This window comes from Chelon labrosus (genome assembly GCF_963514085.1).
Source record: "Chelon labrosus genome assembly, chromosome: 24".
Lineage (NCBI taxonomy): Eukaryota > Metazoa > Chordata > Actinopteri > Mugiliformes > Mugilidae > Chelon > Chelon labrosus.
In genome coordinates, this window is record NC_140357.1 from 8,059,149 (window position 1) to 8,076,058 (window position 16,910).

Here is a 16,910-nt window from a genome sequence, read left to right on the forward strand (position 1 = left end):
AGCTTAGCAACCGTGCTGTGGCTGTTCTTTGCCTGGGAGACTCTTCATAGTTTGGTCTTTGAACTGGGTTTATACGGAGGTAGTCATCCAGTATGAGGTCAAGTTTATACTATATTTATCACTGCTTTATCTTGCACCAAGCTCACTGAGCACAGAAGCTGCCTTCCAAATTGAAGGCGTGTCGAGCACCATCTACCGTCAGTAAAACACTGACTACAGATAATTACCTCATACAACCCCACTTTAAAGAAGCTCAGCTATCCCTTTAAACTTTTATCTGTATTGGTTTATGACGATTGACTTTGTAATAACATCGTCAACATTTGAAATAGTTGAGAGGTGAACTACAAATAGATGGATTTAAAGTATCTCAGCCCCTTTCATCCTTTTTCTCTCTTGCTGTGAGTCTCAGAAGCCTCAACTCTCCCCTCTCCCAACACAGGGCCGCCTTTCCCGTTCCCTCTCCGAGCCAAGGTTTACAAATTCCCCCTGATTTACAAGGTCGTAAAACTCACCCGCCTCCTCCTCCTTCAATCAACTTCGCCAGCTTAAGCGGTTATTTTATCACTCCCCGAGCACGTGCTACCGTACGAGCTTGCCGTGATCGATCTTCTTCCTGGTTTCACGTTGCACATTGCATGCGCTTCCAGTCGTGTACATACACTGTCTGCTTGCTGAAATCCTCACGCGCGTCAGTGCTACAGAGTCGTAACTTTTCTACTTCCTCGTGTGGTGACAGCTGAGACAGGATTATGAATGGAAGATGAAGTAATATTATTACACGAAGAAACGGAAAGAATGAATCAAAAAAAAAAAAACATGGCACTTTCTGGTTGTTGTTCCTTGTGCAACGTACGTTTCCAACCCAAGTGTGTGTCTGTGCGTGCGAGAGAGAATCCAGCCACGCTCCAGAAAGCATCTGGCAAGTGACCGTAAAGCTTTGTGTGGCGCTGCCCTGAAGGATCATGGCAGTGCGCTGTATGTTCCTCTTCCACACACAGTCACGGTCACTGGAGCGCTCACAATAACAACGCATCGCACACATCCTGCTGCTTTTAGAGACTTTATTCTGTCTTCCTTCAGTTTTATTTTGCTTCCTCTTGTCGTTTCCTTGTCATTCTTTCAGATGATTATCAACACAACCGTTAGCTCATTTTTGCCTCAGATATAGAGGTACAACATCAGATTTAATAGTAGGTGTCTCAGCTTCTTCTGATCTTTGCTTACAGTATCTATCAGTAACCTTCATTTCTAAATCCCCCCTCTCTCTCTCTCTCTCTCACTCTCGCAAATCCTACCACAGCTCTCCTGAGTGAAAAGATTACAGGATAGTGATTTCACCGTCTAATTAGGACTTCATCCCCCACGCACACACACACCAGGCTGCTTTAGTTACAGCAGGCTGACTGGAGGCATCTGATAGCCCAGGCCTCCAGGGACCCCGACGAGCGGCTACCTGAAATTTAAGCCCCAGAAGGAAGCTCTGCGGTGGCGCACACACACACATATACACACTCGCACGAAGCTGGGAAATGTCCTAAAGGCAGAACCGTTTCAAAGGCAGGTGCAGGAGTGTGCGGGAGCTGCGTGTGAATTTGAAACAGCCGGCGTTTAACAGTAATGAGGCATCTTCTTGAACCACGAGTGGTAAAAAATAACGTAATCAATAATAATCTGGTTTGTGCACGTACTGGTGAATGAGGGTTGTTGTCGTTATGGAGAAAATGGTCAACTTTAATGTCTTCTGCCTCCCTGAAGGGTTGAGCCTTGAGGGCACTCATCCATACTGTACATAGATCCCAAATGACTCAGTACAAAGTGAAAAATATATTCAGCAGGAGACATGAGGGAAGATTTATATATATATTACATATGTGGCTGTGTTTTGTCCTTGTTATTGAAAATCAAACACTTTCCTTTCGTCTTCTGGGGCCTCTGTGATTGGCAGGAAACCAAAAAACAAAGTACACAATAATAGATGGTCTGCACTTGTGTAGCGCTTTTCCACCTTAGTGGTACTCGAAGGGCTTTGCAGCGCTTTTTAATTCACTCATGAACCGATGGCCACGGAGCTGCGGCGCGATTAGTGGACGACCCACTCCACCACCTGAGCCACAGTCTTACTCAGGAGCCCAGGAAGCTGTTGACCTACTCTTTTAAATGTATAAACACTTTTAAAAAGGTGAGGCACCTTCCATTTAACACATACCCTTGAGTCAGTTTTAGGAGTTTAAAGTGTCTTTCGGGTCATTGGTAATCGTGCGTGGTCGCCAGACACATGAAAGAATGTGGAGACACTGCAATTATCTAAAAGGTGCCCTTGAAGATGAAAGTGCTGTCTTAGGCAGAGGAAAGGGGAATATTAAATTGTGAATTCTGTTTCTGTGTATTTATAAACGCTTTAAATGACAACCCGTTTTAATCACGGGGTTTAAAATCAAAGCGGGTCCGATTAAAACGGATCCCACCTGTTACACTGTAGACAGCAGGCTTGACGTGAACATTATTCTTATCAGATAAAGTAATGACTCGGAAGCACAGCGGAATTAACTTCAATCAGTACAACAAACGCGATGTTAAAAGGCTGCTGCAGGAGGGATTCAATATTACACTCACATAAAGTTGGTGTATTTAGAGAAGTTGGGGAACAAGCAGCAGAAGCTCTAAACGTGTTGGATAATGCGAATTGAAATCGCTACGTGTTAGACAGTCTGCCCGGGGCGAAGGGCAGCGTCTCATCGTCTGTTGTTTTGTCACAGTTGGTTGCTAGTGCATGTTCCAGATTACAGTTGCCTAGGTAACCCTTTTGTATATTTCCAATTCCAAATGAGTGAGACAAGCAGGACGTAGCAGCAATGCTAGTTTATCGACGGAGCTCGGTCCTCTTGCCGCTCCGCTGTCGCTCCATCTGCCTTCATCCAAGGCTCTGTGCCCGCTGTCAGCATGGTGCGGTTATTGTGAGGCTCCAAAGTCCCTTCGATATGTATTTGGGGAGCTCTATACTTGTGTCGTATGTTACATAGCTTTATTTATCCTCCTTTCGTTCTTTCACATTTGACCGCAGCATAGCAGCATTCCTGTGCATTGAAAGCAGACTGGACATGACTTTTGCTGGCATGCTTTGAATAGCTTTTTGATCAGGGACACCGCAGATCAGGTTGAATCTTATCACAATGGACTATTGTGCACACTGATGCTCCTCACAGAGCATGTGCTATTTTTAGCTCTGCCTGCCATTCTGACCAGATGGCCAGCCAGGTAGTTTGAACAAAAGTTCACGAGGCCGCATAACAAAGTAATGACACTAATCCGCTCTCTTATTCAAAAGGTTTAATTCCTGGATACTTTTTCAGGATTAGTTAATCTAATTTTTTAGTTTCAAGCGTAGGTGGTGTTCATTTTGATGGAAATAAATAGTTGACCTTTAATAATGTGGAAGAACTAAACGTGTGTTTTTGTCTCCCCGTTTGTTCCAGGACAAGAAGAAATACCTCGACATCATCCACAGCTACATGGAGGTTCACGGCACCGTGCACGGCACCAGCACCGTGCACCTCCCGAGCTACGTTAAGAACCACGGTATTCTGAGCGGCCGGGACCTGCAGTTCCTTCTACGAGAAACTAAGGTAAGAGGGAATGACTGTAAATTGTTTGTGTGTGATGGTTTTTATTGGACGGCAGCTGTGAAAGCCACAAACTGACTCCCACGCTCAACCTCAGCTTTTAAAAATGTTTTGTAAATGACCCAGAAATTGAGCACAGACTTTATCTCTGCTCTTATCCGTTTTATGTGAATAATAACTCTTCTGCACTTTCTAATAATATTAACAGAGAAGACTCTTAAATTTTCCCCAATCTTTTTCCATATTGGATGTTTGGTTTGGGAGAATCTCTGGAGTCTTGTGAAAGAGCTTTGAGCCCAGTGGCTGTGCACAGAAGCGCTTCTCCATTCACGTCATGACTTGTCCCTTCCCTGCACTACTCAGACCACTCGCTCTCATTCACAAAGACAAGGACGCAGCCACAGAGACTGCAGCAAGACTGCATTGTGTTGTGTGGAGCGAGCGGTGGTGAACGATCACGTGCCACTGAATGTTATAATTATAAGTAGGATAAGAAGGAAAATAGCTCTGTAAGATCAGACAGCTCTCAAATGTGATTTTTCAGCATCTGAAAGGAAAAGGCTTTAGGATGAGCTCTAACTCATGTGTTCAGCTAATGCTAATGTCTGCTCACGGTGAACTGGGGTTATCCCATTCTCATAAAGATCTGGGAATATGAGTCTTAACTCTGTTATGGTCCAGAACTTGTTGCAGAAATACAATATGGCAAGGGGATGGGTCAGTCCCGTCATGAACAGTCGCTAATGTTGGGGAGGCGTTTTGAACAGTCCAGCGGCCAACTTAGCAAAGACGGTTTCCGCTAATACTCAATGGAGCTGTCCATTTTTATAGGGAAGTGGAATTAAAATGACGTCGTCTTCAAACACTTGTCGACTGAAGGTGGAAACTGTCATCAATTCTGGCATTAAAAGACAAACTCTGGCTTTCGTCTTCATCCTTTTCAGAAGAACAAGTTGAAGGGAAAGCTTCGATTTCTTTAGCCTCTGAAAAGAGACACTTTCTCCACCGGCCGCTCTACCCTACCTTGTCTGACAGGAGAGGAGAGAGACGTCAGGCAAGCAAAAATGAGCCGTACGGCTTGACTCAGACGGTTATAGAAAAAAGGATGGATTGAGTTTTAAATCGCTTTTGCATTCGACATTGGTTTAGCCATGAAACAGTTATAGCTTTGCACTGAGCACTGGAAGCCAAGGACCCAGAGATGTTAGAGAAAAGCCATTTTGCATTCTGTAGTGGAGCAGGTCCATTTTTTAGGGATGTAGTGGTTTAGTAGCATAGTCTAAAAGATTACTTCACATCAGGCTATACTATAAACCTCTATACCGTCTCATTACATGCATTTCTGCTCAAAAAATGCCAGTTAAAGAAGGATGACCAGTTAAATCCCACAAACCCCAAACATTTTTACTGTTTTGTTATATGCAAAGCAAAACCAGATCCATTGTAGGCACTCATATACTGTTACCTGCAAACAGACTGCTCTGAGCTAATTGGCCTCGTGGGGTTTTATCAATCGAGGGAGCGCACCTTAAAAATACTCTGAGGAGTGAGTTGCTGGTGACGTTTGATTTCTCTCCTAGAAAAATAAAAAATATCCCTAAAATAAACTGTGACATGCCGTGCCGTATCGGGGGAATAGTTTTGATGATCAAACCGCTGTGTGACAGAGCTTTACTTCGTCATGTTTCAGGATGACAGAGTTAAATTCTCTGACGTGGCTTCTCAAATGGCTGTCTTACGTTTTCTTGTTTAATTGCGTCGTGCTGTCTACTGCTCACGTGTCTTGCTTCTTCCCCACTCCTCCACACACCTGCTGCATTATGTATTAGCCATTTTGAAGGTAAGACAAGTTACAAGACCAGTTTTGTCTTGTCGTGACAACTCGTAAATGCCTCATGAACTTTAATTTGCATGGGAGTTGAAAGGTAAAGATTCTCCGCTTTGTATATAATCTTCTTCTATTTGTGCTCTGCAAACTAATATAATGGAGCTCATGGGAATTGCGGAACAACCGACACCTCTGTGTGGTTTTGCTCTTGATAAAACTTCCGGCTCTGCTTTTTGTACTCGAAAAGATTTATCGGAGAGACGGCTGGCTGGATGCAAATGTTTGCGGGCCACGGGTGTCGCTGAGCACTAAAACACTATTGTTGTAGGAGATGACGCTAGGGAAATAAAATGATGGAAAGATATGATAGGAAAATAGTCATAGTAAAAGGAATGACAGAACATTTCATTTATAATCGGATATGTTTTTTATTTTCTTTTATTACAAATGAATCCTGCAAAATCTAGAAAACACAACACTTGATTATTATAGCTGTTAGATGCACTTTTTTAGCATAAAGCCCCAGCCTGCTGATACAGATTGGTAGCTTATGCTGGAATATATACATGTAATATACAAGATGTATTTCATTTTTTAAATAAATAACACATAGCAATACATTCATATTTAGTTTCACTGGTCTTTGCTTTGTTGTGCAGCATATTGACGTATTGAATCACACAAGATATGATTTGATTTTTCTTTTTTTTATGTTTTATTTTGATGTTTTTAGGGGTCCATGCAGCAACGTTTATACAGTGGCCGAGAGGTGCAAACCAACATAACAAATGTAAACAAATTTACATTTCCGAAAACAAATTAACAAGACGCAAAACACCGAAGCAAATTCACAAACCTAAACTATCAACCGGAAAGGCAATGTACCAACCTATGAGTTGGTCGCCAGTACATCGCAGGGCTTACACAGAGATACAGCCATTCACACGCACATTCACACCTACAGCCAATTTTGAATCACCAATTAACCTAATGAGCTTGTCTTTGGACGGTGGGAGAAAACCGGAGTACCTGGGGAAAACCCACGCAGACACAGCGTCAATAACAATACAAAACCCGGCCTGAAACCCCCAGAGCAAGCCCGAAGGCGACGGTGGCAAGGAAGAACTCCCTTTTAACAGGAAGAAACCTTGAGCAGAACCCAGCTCATATGGAGGGACCCATCTGCCTAAGGCCGGCCGGGTACAGACAGAACACAGAGATACAACCATTCACATTCACACCTACGGTCAATTTAGAATAACAAATTAACTTAACCAGCATGTCTTCAAGTGGAAGGGAGCCGGAGTACCCGGAGAGAACCCACGCAGACACAGGGAGAACATGCAAACTCCACACAGAAAGGCTCCAGGTGGCCGATGGATTCAAACCCAGAACCTTGCTGTGAGGCATCGGTGCTAACCACCATGCCACTGTGCCACCCAACAGTCAATTAATATAACTTTTTTAAGAAATTTGGACCAGCTCAAGCTCTCTGAGGACACAAATAAAAAAATCCTCTTCAAAAATGGCTGGTTGTTCCAAAAGAACAACAATCCACCAAATCTTCTATATACAACAGAAACATTTCCGAACCCAGTAGCAAAAGCCACGCCGCCTGTTTTCCTGATTGCTTCTCATGTTGGCCGCCACCTCCTCCTCGTCCTGCTTCCGTCTGAGTTCCTGCAGCTCGTCCTCAGCTAGTAACAAATCATCCTGAAGTCGGGAAATCTGCCGTTCCTGCTCCATCAAATTACCGTTTAGAGTATCATAAACTTCTATCATTGTGTTAGTTACGATCTCCCTCATTTGACCTATCTTAACGGAAAGCACCTCTTCCTCCACTTCACTTTCAGGCTCCTCTTCTTCAGTGTCGTCGTATGTGTCAACCAGAGGAACCTCTTGTTTTTTGTCATATTCGGTTTCTGTGTCTAGTCCTTGGTTCTGCCCACTTTCTTCTGGTCCTGCATTAGATGGTCCTGGGGTCTGAGAGCAGCTCTGTCCACTCTCTGCAGTATGGACTACATCCTTGTTCATGTCAGTGAACAGGGTCTGTCCATCCTGCGGTTGGTCACAGGTATCTATAATTACGGTGTAAATGCAGCTCTGTCCACTCTCTGCACTACTGACTACATCCACGTTTGCCGTTTCAGTTTCCTGGGTCTGTGCATCCTGCGGTTGGTCACAGATATCTATCATTATGTTGGAAATGCAGCTGTGTAAACTCTCTGTACTACTGACTTCATCCACGTTTGCCGTTTCAGTTTCCTGGGTCTGTGCATCCTGCGGTTGGTCACAGATATCTGCACTTTCTATTGCAACATTCTCTTCTGGCTTTTCTGCTTCAGGTTGCTGCTCCTCTCTGGTTTCCATCATTTCCTGCCGGGCTTCTGTGAGCTCGGGAACTCCTTGCCTGGAGAGCCGTTGCAGCTCCTTATTTGCTTCTTCCAGCTTGTCATTGAGGTCCACGTTTATTATACGCTCCACACTCAGTTTAGAGGCGCCATTTACCTGGGCCTCCCTCAACTCAGACTTCAGTTGATTGGTCTCTTGCTCATACTTTTCCTGACTTTGACGCAGTTGCAGTTTGAAGTCGTTGGATATTTTCGTGTGTAAACGAGCAGATTTAATAGCCTTTGCATATTCGTCCTTACTGTCCTTTAGCTGCAGTTTTAGGGAATTGATTTCGGACCTCAAGTCGCTTCTTGGTTCACCTCTGTGGATGTAATCAAGGACGCCTTTCAGTACATTAATATTGTTTCTGAGTACTGCTCTTTGCTGTGGATTGCTATGAAAGCAATCCATCATATTAATCTGGATGTCTTTCAGAATACTTGTCTCCCAGCTGTCAATATAGGCCTTCACCTTAGATGTCAGAACGTTGTTGTTTCCTGTTGCCATTTCTATTTCTATTTGTTTGGGTGTTGTGAAAATGTTTTCAATCGCTTGATCGAGTCGTCTGTCAATCGAGATAGTGAGTAATCAACTAACTGTAAACTAAACTAACCGTATCCTGGCTGTGTAAACCGAAGTGAGTGATCAACTAACCGTATCCTGGCTGTGTAAACCGATTCTGTGTGTGGCTCCTCCTATTCAAGCTAAATAGATTTCTGTGTGGCTTTGATGTCACACAGTTCAAAGGAATGTGACGTCACGTGCCACGACATCAAAGGAACATGTGACATCAAAGGAACCCGTGACGTCACATTCCTTACAGGAAAATTCCATTTTCAAAATAAAATCCCAAATAAACCGCAAGAAAACAGTGAATTTTATTTTGTAGGATTAAGCACTCAGCTTTTTTGTTTCTCATTTGTTCTCGACAGATCATCCGGACAGAACTTTTTAGTTATTTATTTATTTATTTATTTGCGTGGTGTCCTATGTTAGCATGCTAATGCCGTGTTAAACATGCTGCTGTTATTTGGCTAACGGTCACTTTCAGTGTGTCTGTATGCTAGCATGTATGCTAACAGACCTGTGTTCAGCTGCATGTGTTGGTGCAGCTGAACACAGGTGTTGCCATTTATAGTAAGCTTTCTGTTAGCCGTGTGTGCTACCGTGGAACAGTAGGCTAACAGATTTAGCCCGTTGTCTGCTAACTGGTTACAAAGACGTAGTGACGCTGCTAACTGGTACATCGTCACTACGTCTTTGTGTCAGAATCTCCGTTAACATATTTTAGTGTTATCGGTCAACCGTATGAACTTCCGAGCGCCGCGTTGCCGTACCGATACGCTGAGCGGTTGCCAAGGCAACAGTGAGACTCTTGACAAGTTTGTCAATAAAGTTTGGAGGAGGAGCTGATTGACGTACCTACCTGACGCACGCAAAACACCCGCGGGTCAGTTCTGATAGCCAATATAAATATTATATATGACCATTTAAAAACACAAATCATACTAATAGATTAACAGTGAAATAAATAAATAAATTTTGTTTATATTTTAAAAGTTCATTGGTGCAGATTTCATTTAAGATTTGATTAACTGCACTTCATAAGAGAATGTGTTCATTGTAAATAAAGCATTTCAAACTTTTAAGTATGATTCATCGCTTTCTTGATCATCCCTTTACTAAAAACACCAGCACAAAGTAAAACATACCACTGCTGCGGGCGCAGAATTGAGTTCAGCCTGTTGGCACGGCCCTCCGAGATATTTACTGTTTCTCATGTGGCCCCTTGGGAAAAATAATTGCCCCTCCCCTGCTCTGGACTGTTAGAAAAAGCACGACCAGTTAAACCATAACTGGGATACAGGAATTACTCATGTGTCATTGAAAAACTACAAATTGAAGTAACCATTGTTGTTGGCCTCATTTTTTTTTACTTTAACTAATGATACTGTTTTGCTTTACTGTATGGACCAAATAATGCAGCTGGTCATCTATAAGACCAGCACGGTGTTTCCAACAGTGGCAGACAGGAAATACTATAGGCCAGATTATATTTTCTTAAAGCTAAGCTGTTCAGGGTGCTTTGTTTAATGTAAAACAGGCCCTAAATTATGGCACTGGCGTTCTTCTGGTGAAGAGAAAGCTCAGATTAACAATAGATGAATATTCCAATCATCCGTAGTTAAACTTAGGTGAACCTGTGCCGCTGTAGCGTCATTTTCATCCAGAGAACCACAGCACACCGATAGTTTTATTCCTTTTCCAGACCATCCTCTTGCACCAGATGGACGTACACCTGTTCATAAGAGTCGGCTGGGTATAAAATGCTCTTTAAGCCCTTTGTAGAATTAATTCCCGTTGCACAATGTACTGTAGGTGTAGCGAGACTAAATCTTAGTCCTATATTCCTCTTTCTGATGCTTGGTTCAGATTTCATGCCTAAATGCAATGAGTTTCTGCCAAGAGATTGGACGATTAGCTTTACTGGTGTACCCAATGAAGTGGCAGGTAAGTGTAAAGGATCAATAGAAATGTTGATTGTTCTTGATGTGCTGCCCTCGTGCCGTGCACATGAACATCTACTGCTAATCAGTCATCTTCTGCCTTTTAGTCCTTCATGAGTTTGCATCCACTCCTTTTCCTCTCGACCACAGCGGCTCTCCTTTCCGTCTCCTCTCCATCCCCTCCCCTCCTTGCTCCCTATAAATAGTGGCGGACTGTTTCTCAGCATGCTCGCGCACACACAGGAGGAGGAGGAGGAGGAAGAAGACGACGGCGAAGGAGAAGGCGTGTGCTTTGTGTGCCACCTGTTGGCAGAAATCTGTTGCGAGCACGGCTGAAAAACACAGGGACGTTTTAGTTGACTCAAGATAAGAGATGTATAATTCACAGCTCGGATGAATCATGTGTCCTCATTCATACTTGTTGGTACTGTTAAGGAGAGATTCACACACTGGCCAATAGAAACGCACACAGACCAGCCTTTGTTGCCCTCCACTAAATGATCTGCTCGCCGCTCCACCTCCCTCCCTCAAGCCTCTTCTGGTTGTGGTATGCTGCAACTGCCTCGCAAATATTTGCTCTTCCCCTCAAGAGGGGTTGTTATTAGAGTCCCCCACCCCACCCCACCCAAGTTCTCAGCACGTACAGGAACATTTCAAACTAAAATCAGCTCGTCTCTAAAACGTATTTAAGTCATAATACACCAGACTGAGTAGTAATGTGGTAGGAGGCACATCACTTTTATGGTGTAATTGGACTAAGTCATTGCCTAAAATAAACCTGATGGCACTTAATTTGTGTTTTAGTGGCTGCTGTAAAATGTTCCTTTAAATGATTCATTTCACACATGTTTGCCGTTCAGATTCTCCTCAGCTGCATCTTATCCAGGCTGCCCCTTCTTTGCCAGACTTCCACTGTTCCGCGGCGGGAACGGCAACAGGAAGAAACACGAGGGCGATGCCTTCACACCGCTCCGCTTTGTGTTTCCTCCCTTGTCTCGTGGCGAGAACAGCGCCGCCTCCACCTTGTTTTGGGGAGGGTTCGTTTCAGCAAAAACAGAAGCTCCTCCACACAGCCGGGGGGGGGGGGGAGCGCTCCTGTCCCTCCACCCGCCCTCACGTTTCTGCTGTCTTGGTTGTTCGTTGTCACGTGCCACTCCCTTCCTTCCTGCCGTGTTAAACACAAGCTGGCAGTTTGAAGAAGTGGAAACACAGACAGACTCATCATGAGCAGAAAGATTATAACAGTTGCTGTTGAAACTTGTAGCTGTGTGTCCATCTTTTTAATTTAAAAACAGTCACATGTCACAGGTTTGTGGCTTCTGGCTGTTGTTTTCAGTCTCTTATTACGTTGACGTGTTTCCTTTGTAATCTTGTGGCGGCTAAAGGAGGTGAAGCGTTTGGACTCTGCGGTATTTCTCAGAGATATGCTGCGTAAATTTTAATTAAAGTCTGTTGTTGATATCTTGATGTCTCCTCTGCAGCTGTTTGTGGGTCTCTCCTTCCCCTACGAGGGCCCCGCCCCGCTCGAGGCCATCGCCAACGGCTGCGCCTTCCTGAACCCCAAATTCAACCCTCCAAAGAGCAGCAAGAACACCGACTTCTTCAAGGGCAAACCCACTCTGAGAGAGGTAGGTGAGAGGAGGAGGAGGAGGAGGGCTGTGAACTCTCAACATACGACTTTTACGAGCTGACTGTTCTCACCCCTGTTCTCGTCTTTATGTTGTCCCGTCTGCAGCTGACCTCCCAACATCCGTACGCCGAGGTGTACATAGGTCAGCCCCACGTGTGGACGGTGGATATCGACAACTCTGCCGAGGTGGAGAAGGCCATCCGCTCCATCTTAAGCCAGAAGGTAATCACACGTGAGAAACATTTAGCACAAGAGATGAACTGTCTATAAGACATCATAAACGTAGATAAATAGATATTCAGAAGCCTTGATATTAGTAAAAGCAACAAATCTTCATATTAGCTTGACTAAACTCACACTAAAAGACATAGAAGTGTAGAAATTCTGAGAACTGGATCTGAACTGACAAATCTTAAAAGGAAGTCTGTGTCCAGAGACGGAGGTTGAGTGAAAGCAGGAGGAAGAGACAGACGGATCGTGTTCCGTCTCCTCGTCCCAGCCCATGCATATTTAAATCCCAGGTTCAGGACCTCGTGTATTGTTGTGCTCCGCCGAGCGGGTCGGAACAATGCCTTTGTTCTGTGGACAAGCCTGCGGAGCCTCATATGCTTTGTGATCCGTGGCCGAGCTGCAGCCTACCAGGCTCCGGCTTGGCCCGCGCTCCCTCCCTCCTCTCTCTCCTCTCCCTCTCCATCTTCCTGCCTGCACACAAAGACACTCAGAGAGAGAGAGAGAGAGAGAGAGAGAGAGCAGCGAGCGGCTGAGCACAGCAACAAGGGCTGCAGTTGTTGGTCCTCCCTGTTTGAAGTTTCCTTGAGTCTGAGAGAACTCAAAAGAGCAGACACAAGGCTAATGTTCCACCAGGATGAGAGTACAGACACTGAAGCAGTCTGTACCTGCCTCTGATCAGACGCTGACGCTGTCGTTGGACTGTAAAGTCACTAATCCTGCACTGACACCAGTCTCTCTCTCTCTTTCTGTGTCAGATTGAGCCCTACCTGCCCTATGAGTTCACCTGTGAGGGGATGCTGCAGAGAGTCAACGCCTTCATTGAGAACCAGGTACATGAGCATTTAAAGCTCAGAGAGAGTGAGCAGCAAGGCTTTTATTTTGTAATTTAGGTGGATCATGTGACCAGCTGAACATTCACTACAATATAAATTGCTTAATTTGGAGTTATAATTCAGTTACTGGGGTATTTTTGATCTATTTTTTATGTTTTCTTTGCTGGAAATAAAACTTTAAATGGAATAGAGCGTGTCTTACACATATATATATATATATAAATATAAATATATTGTACATGTTAATTTTTAAAAGAACTCCCTCTGGCTGTAAAACCAAATTATCTTTTATTATCTCACCACCTTTGGTCCTTAATTGTTAATGATTTTCTGTTTCATCCAGATGGAACAGTTTTATGTCCGTGCAGTAAAATGTGTGTTGTCGTGTCATGTTGTGTCGCCAGGACTTCTGCCACGGCCAGGTCATGTGGCCTCCTCTCAGCGCGCTGCAGGTGAAGCTGGCCGAGCCGGGACACTCCTGTAAGCAGGTGTGTCAGGAGGAGCAGCTCATCTGTGAGCCCTCCTTCTTCCAGCACCTCAACAAGGACAAGGACCTGGCCAGGTGGGACACGGTGGACACATTTATTCAGTTAGGACACACTTTGAAGGTGTTATGTTAAATGTGGCCATCAGGTGGCAGCACAACACAGGCTAGAGTTTCTAAGTGCAGTGTTAGGTTGTGGCCACTAGAGGGCCCCAGGTGTTACTGCAGTGAATGACTTCTGAACACACAGCCTCTTCTTCTTCTCTGCCGCCTTTAAACGTAGAAACTAACGACGTGTGTCTGTCAGGTTCGGCGTGGACTGTCAGACGGTGGAGTCGAGCGCCGACACCTTGGTCCCGGCCTACAGCGACACCCGCCACCACTGCATCTTCCAGTCCGACCTGCTGCTGTTCAGCTGCGCCGGCGCCCACCAGTCGCTGAAGCGCATCTGCCCCTGCCGCGACTACATGAAGGGCCAGGTGGCGCTGTGCAAAGACTGCCTATAGCACCAGCACGCCGGCTGACGGAGAGGCCGCGGGGCGGAGGGGGGGGGGGGCGTGGACGGAGGACTGAACCGGGCACGTGAGGAGGTTTATGTGTGGATTTCTGGAGCGGCTTGAGTGTTCATCGCTTCACGGGGCACACACTCCAGGGCATCCAGCTGTCAATCAAACACACCAGACTCCTTTAAAGGGAAGCAGCTTGGGACAAGAAGGAAGAAGAGAAAAAAAAAGAAAAACATTGACAGGACTGTGTTTGTTCTTCATATTTATTGTTTTCCTCCAGCTGCTGGAGCGAAGCAGACAAACCCTCAGACTGACTCAGTCCTGGACGTGGTGTGGAAATACTTGAATCAACAAAGGGAGTCGCAGTAGACTGTAAAAATCACAGCAGGGTGGACTGAACATATCAGTGACTGTTTGTCTCCAGGCAGCCAGAGACCCCCTCCCCTCCACCCCTTCCACTCCTCCCCACTTCAACCTCCATCATGTCCCCTGCTCTAATCTGAAACTTATTCTTTTAGGTAGGTTTGCACTGGACCGGCCCACATCCACACACACACACACACATTAATGTACACACAAGGGGCCCGAACAGACGGCGGCTAAAGAAGAACCCAGTTTTACACTGTAACCAACTCCTTCCTCTCTCCTGGACGCAAGAGATGAGGTCAGACACGTAACGCAGATTTTTATTCTGGGAGTTTTATCAGTTCCCGACAATTGAGAGCGACCTCTTCGTTCTCCACGTGCAAGGTCTTGATTTTCATTCGTTTTTAAGTCGCACACTTTGCTTGAAAAGATGAAAAGTCAGGCAACTGTTCTGCCAAAAGGCCAGTAGAGATGTTTTTCAGCATCACAGAGGATGAGGATGAGGATGAGGGTCGCTTCTCCGTGGCTAAAGCTGTCGTGCCGTGGCGTTCGTGTCGTAGATGGTAGGGGCTCGTCAGTAGCAGCGGTAACACCCAGGCTCGGAAGACTTAGAGACGAAAATTCAACCTGTCTGAGATGTTTGTCCGTGTCTTTATGTACGCAGTTAAACAACAAAAATAATAGTAACGCAAGCATCAGACCCACAAGCGTCGTCGCCCATCTACCAAACAACAGCTGTCAGCAACACCGCCAACGACCGCGCTCCTTGCGGCGTCGCATCTCCTCACTCCTCTGGATAATCGTTAGGATCTTAAACAACAACAACAACAAATTAAGATACTAATAAAATTCGTCGTCCTTGTGGTGAATGGAAAAAAAGAGAAAAATGCACTAAGTTAATCTATTTGCAGAGGTTTATTAACAAGATATTAGTAACACTGTATGTTGTTCATATGGGGTTTTTTTCCTTTTGTATTTATTTTGTATACAGATCTTTATCGCTGTGATTTGCTGGAAATCTTTTTTTTTTTTTTTTTTATTTATACGAGGGGCGTCTTTTCATTTCCTCCCCCCCCCTTTTTTTTATAGAGTTTTATTTATGGAGGGTAATTTAAAGACAACAAAAGCTTGTTTATCTAAAAGTGTGAAGAGGAGGATTTAATCTGCCTCTGTCCGGTTTTTCACCACTGGTGCGAGAGCGAAGCGGTAAAAATGTCACACGTGTCTTTTGCTTTTATTTTTTATTTTTTAAATTAGATGAATCTCATCCGTCCTGCAGCTAAAAAAGTCTCTCTCTCTGTCTCATTACTGTCTCTTCAAGGTGGACAGTGTCAGCTCAGACTGTTTTTTTTTTTACGTTGTTCCTTTTTAATCCGCTGCCAAGTTAAGAGTTTTTAACCAACATGATGTGCCTTTTCAAGTTTGGTTCTGCTTCAGTCAGCTGGGTGACTTTTAACCACTTCCAACATGTTTTTAATCGCTGAAACGGCCCAAAAATCTGATTTTACTCCTCAGCTAAGTGGGAATCATTATTATTTATAATTATATATTTAAATCTGTGAGTCGAATCAGTTCAGAAATCGGGATTTGTTAACCGGCCGCGATCTGAGGACGTCACAGCTGCAAAGAAAGGACAGTCAAAAGTGTTTGGTGGATTTTAAATGTTTGAGAGTAATCGGATTATCGCGGCACATGTGGATTAAAACTGATTACTCCTCACGGCAATCTGTTTGCATCTTGCTTCTTCAGACCCATTAATCTTAATTCTTAACGTCCCAGTAAATCCCAGGAAACAGGTTCATCTGTGTTTTTGATTGAGTCGTGTGAAAGCGGCAATCTGGAATATTTTCACTCGAGTAAATGTCTTAGAAACTCAAAGACAGATGTTCCATCAGCCAGCTGTTACCTGGCTGGATGTCTGAACACACCTGCAGTTCACAATTATCCCAGTAGGTGTCGCCAGATGCGCTGAAACATATCTTTGAGACTTTACGTATAAATAACTTGTCACATTTTGGGAATATTTGGGCCAAACTAGGAATCTGAACCAATAGAAACACCAGCAGTTAGTTTCCCCCTCCTCGCTCACAGATCATTTACTTCCTGCTGTTAAGTGAGCAGTCGGTCAGACCTGTTCAGTTTCATCAAAAGCCTTATTTTCTTTCAGTCAGTCAGGCTCGCCTCAACACGTGCACAACAAATCACCGTACCTGTCTTTGTTGACCCCAGCATCGAATGTCTCTGTTGTTAAAAGAAATCTTCTTCTTCTTACAGTCACATAAACGTGTATTTGTTTTTTTTATTTACTGTCAGTCGACATCCAGTGTCTTGAAAATACCCGAAGCAGCGAAAAGAGATGAATTAAAAAAACAAAACAACAAACACACACTTCCTTTTGTTTTCACGGTCCTTGACGAGTAAGAGGGAGACAACTTTATTTTTAAATAAACCTTTTTTCTGTGACAAACGGCTCAGACTCTGGATTTTACATTTGTTTTACATCACAGCAGA

The 16,910-nt window shown here is 44.4% G+C and overlaps 1 protein-coding gene across 3 annotated transcripts in view; it reads left to right on the forward strand.

Annotated features, from left to right (window-relative positions):
- mgat5 (alpha-1,6-mannosylglycoprotein 6-beta-N-acetylglucosaminyltransferase) overlaps positions 1 to 16,869 on the forward strand; it is a 70,274-nt gene extending 53,405 nt beyond the window's left edge. For all 3 annotated transcript variants that reach the window (XM_084574331.1, XM_084574333.1, XM_084574332.1), the window contains 6 exons: positions 3,477 to 3,626; positions 11,831 to 11,977; positions 12,085 to 12,201; positions 12,966 to 13,040; positions 13,448 to 13,605; positions 13,835 to 16,869. In XM_084574331.1, the coding sequence (XP_084430457.1) occupies positions 3,477 to 3,626; positions 11,831 to 11,977; positions 12,085 to 12,201; positions 12,966 to 13,040; positions 13,448 to 13,605; positions 13,835 to 14,033 (846 nt within the window). In that variant the 3' untranslated portion in view covers positions 14,034 to 16,869. The remainder of the gene's footprint in view (positions 1 to 3,476; positions 3,627 to 11,830; positions 11,978 to 12,084; positions 12,202 to 12,965; positions 13,041 to 13,447; positions 13,606 to 13,834) is intronic.
- Positions 16,870 to 16,910: the final 41 nt, after the last annotated feature.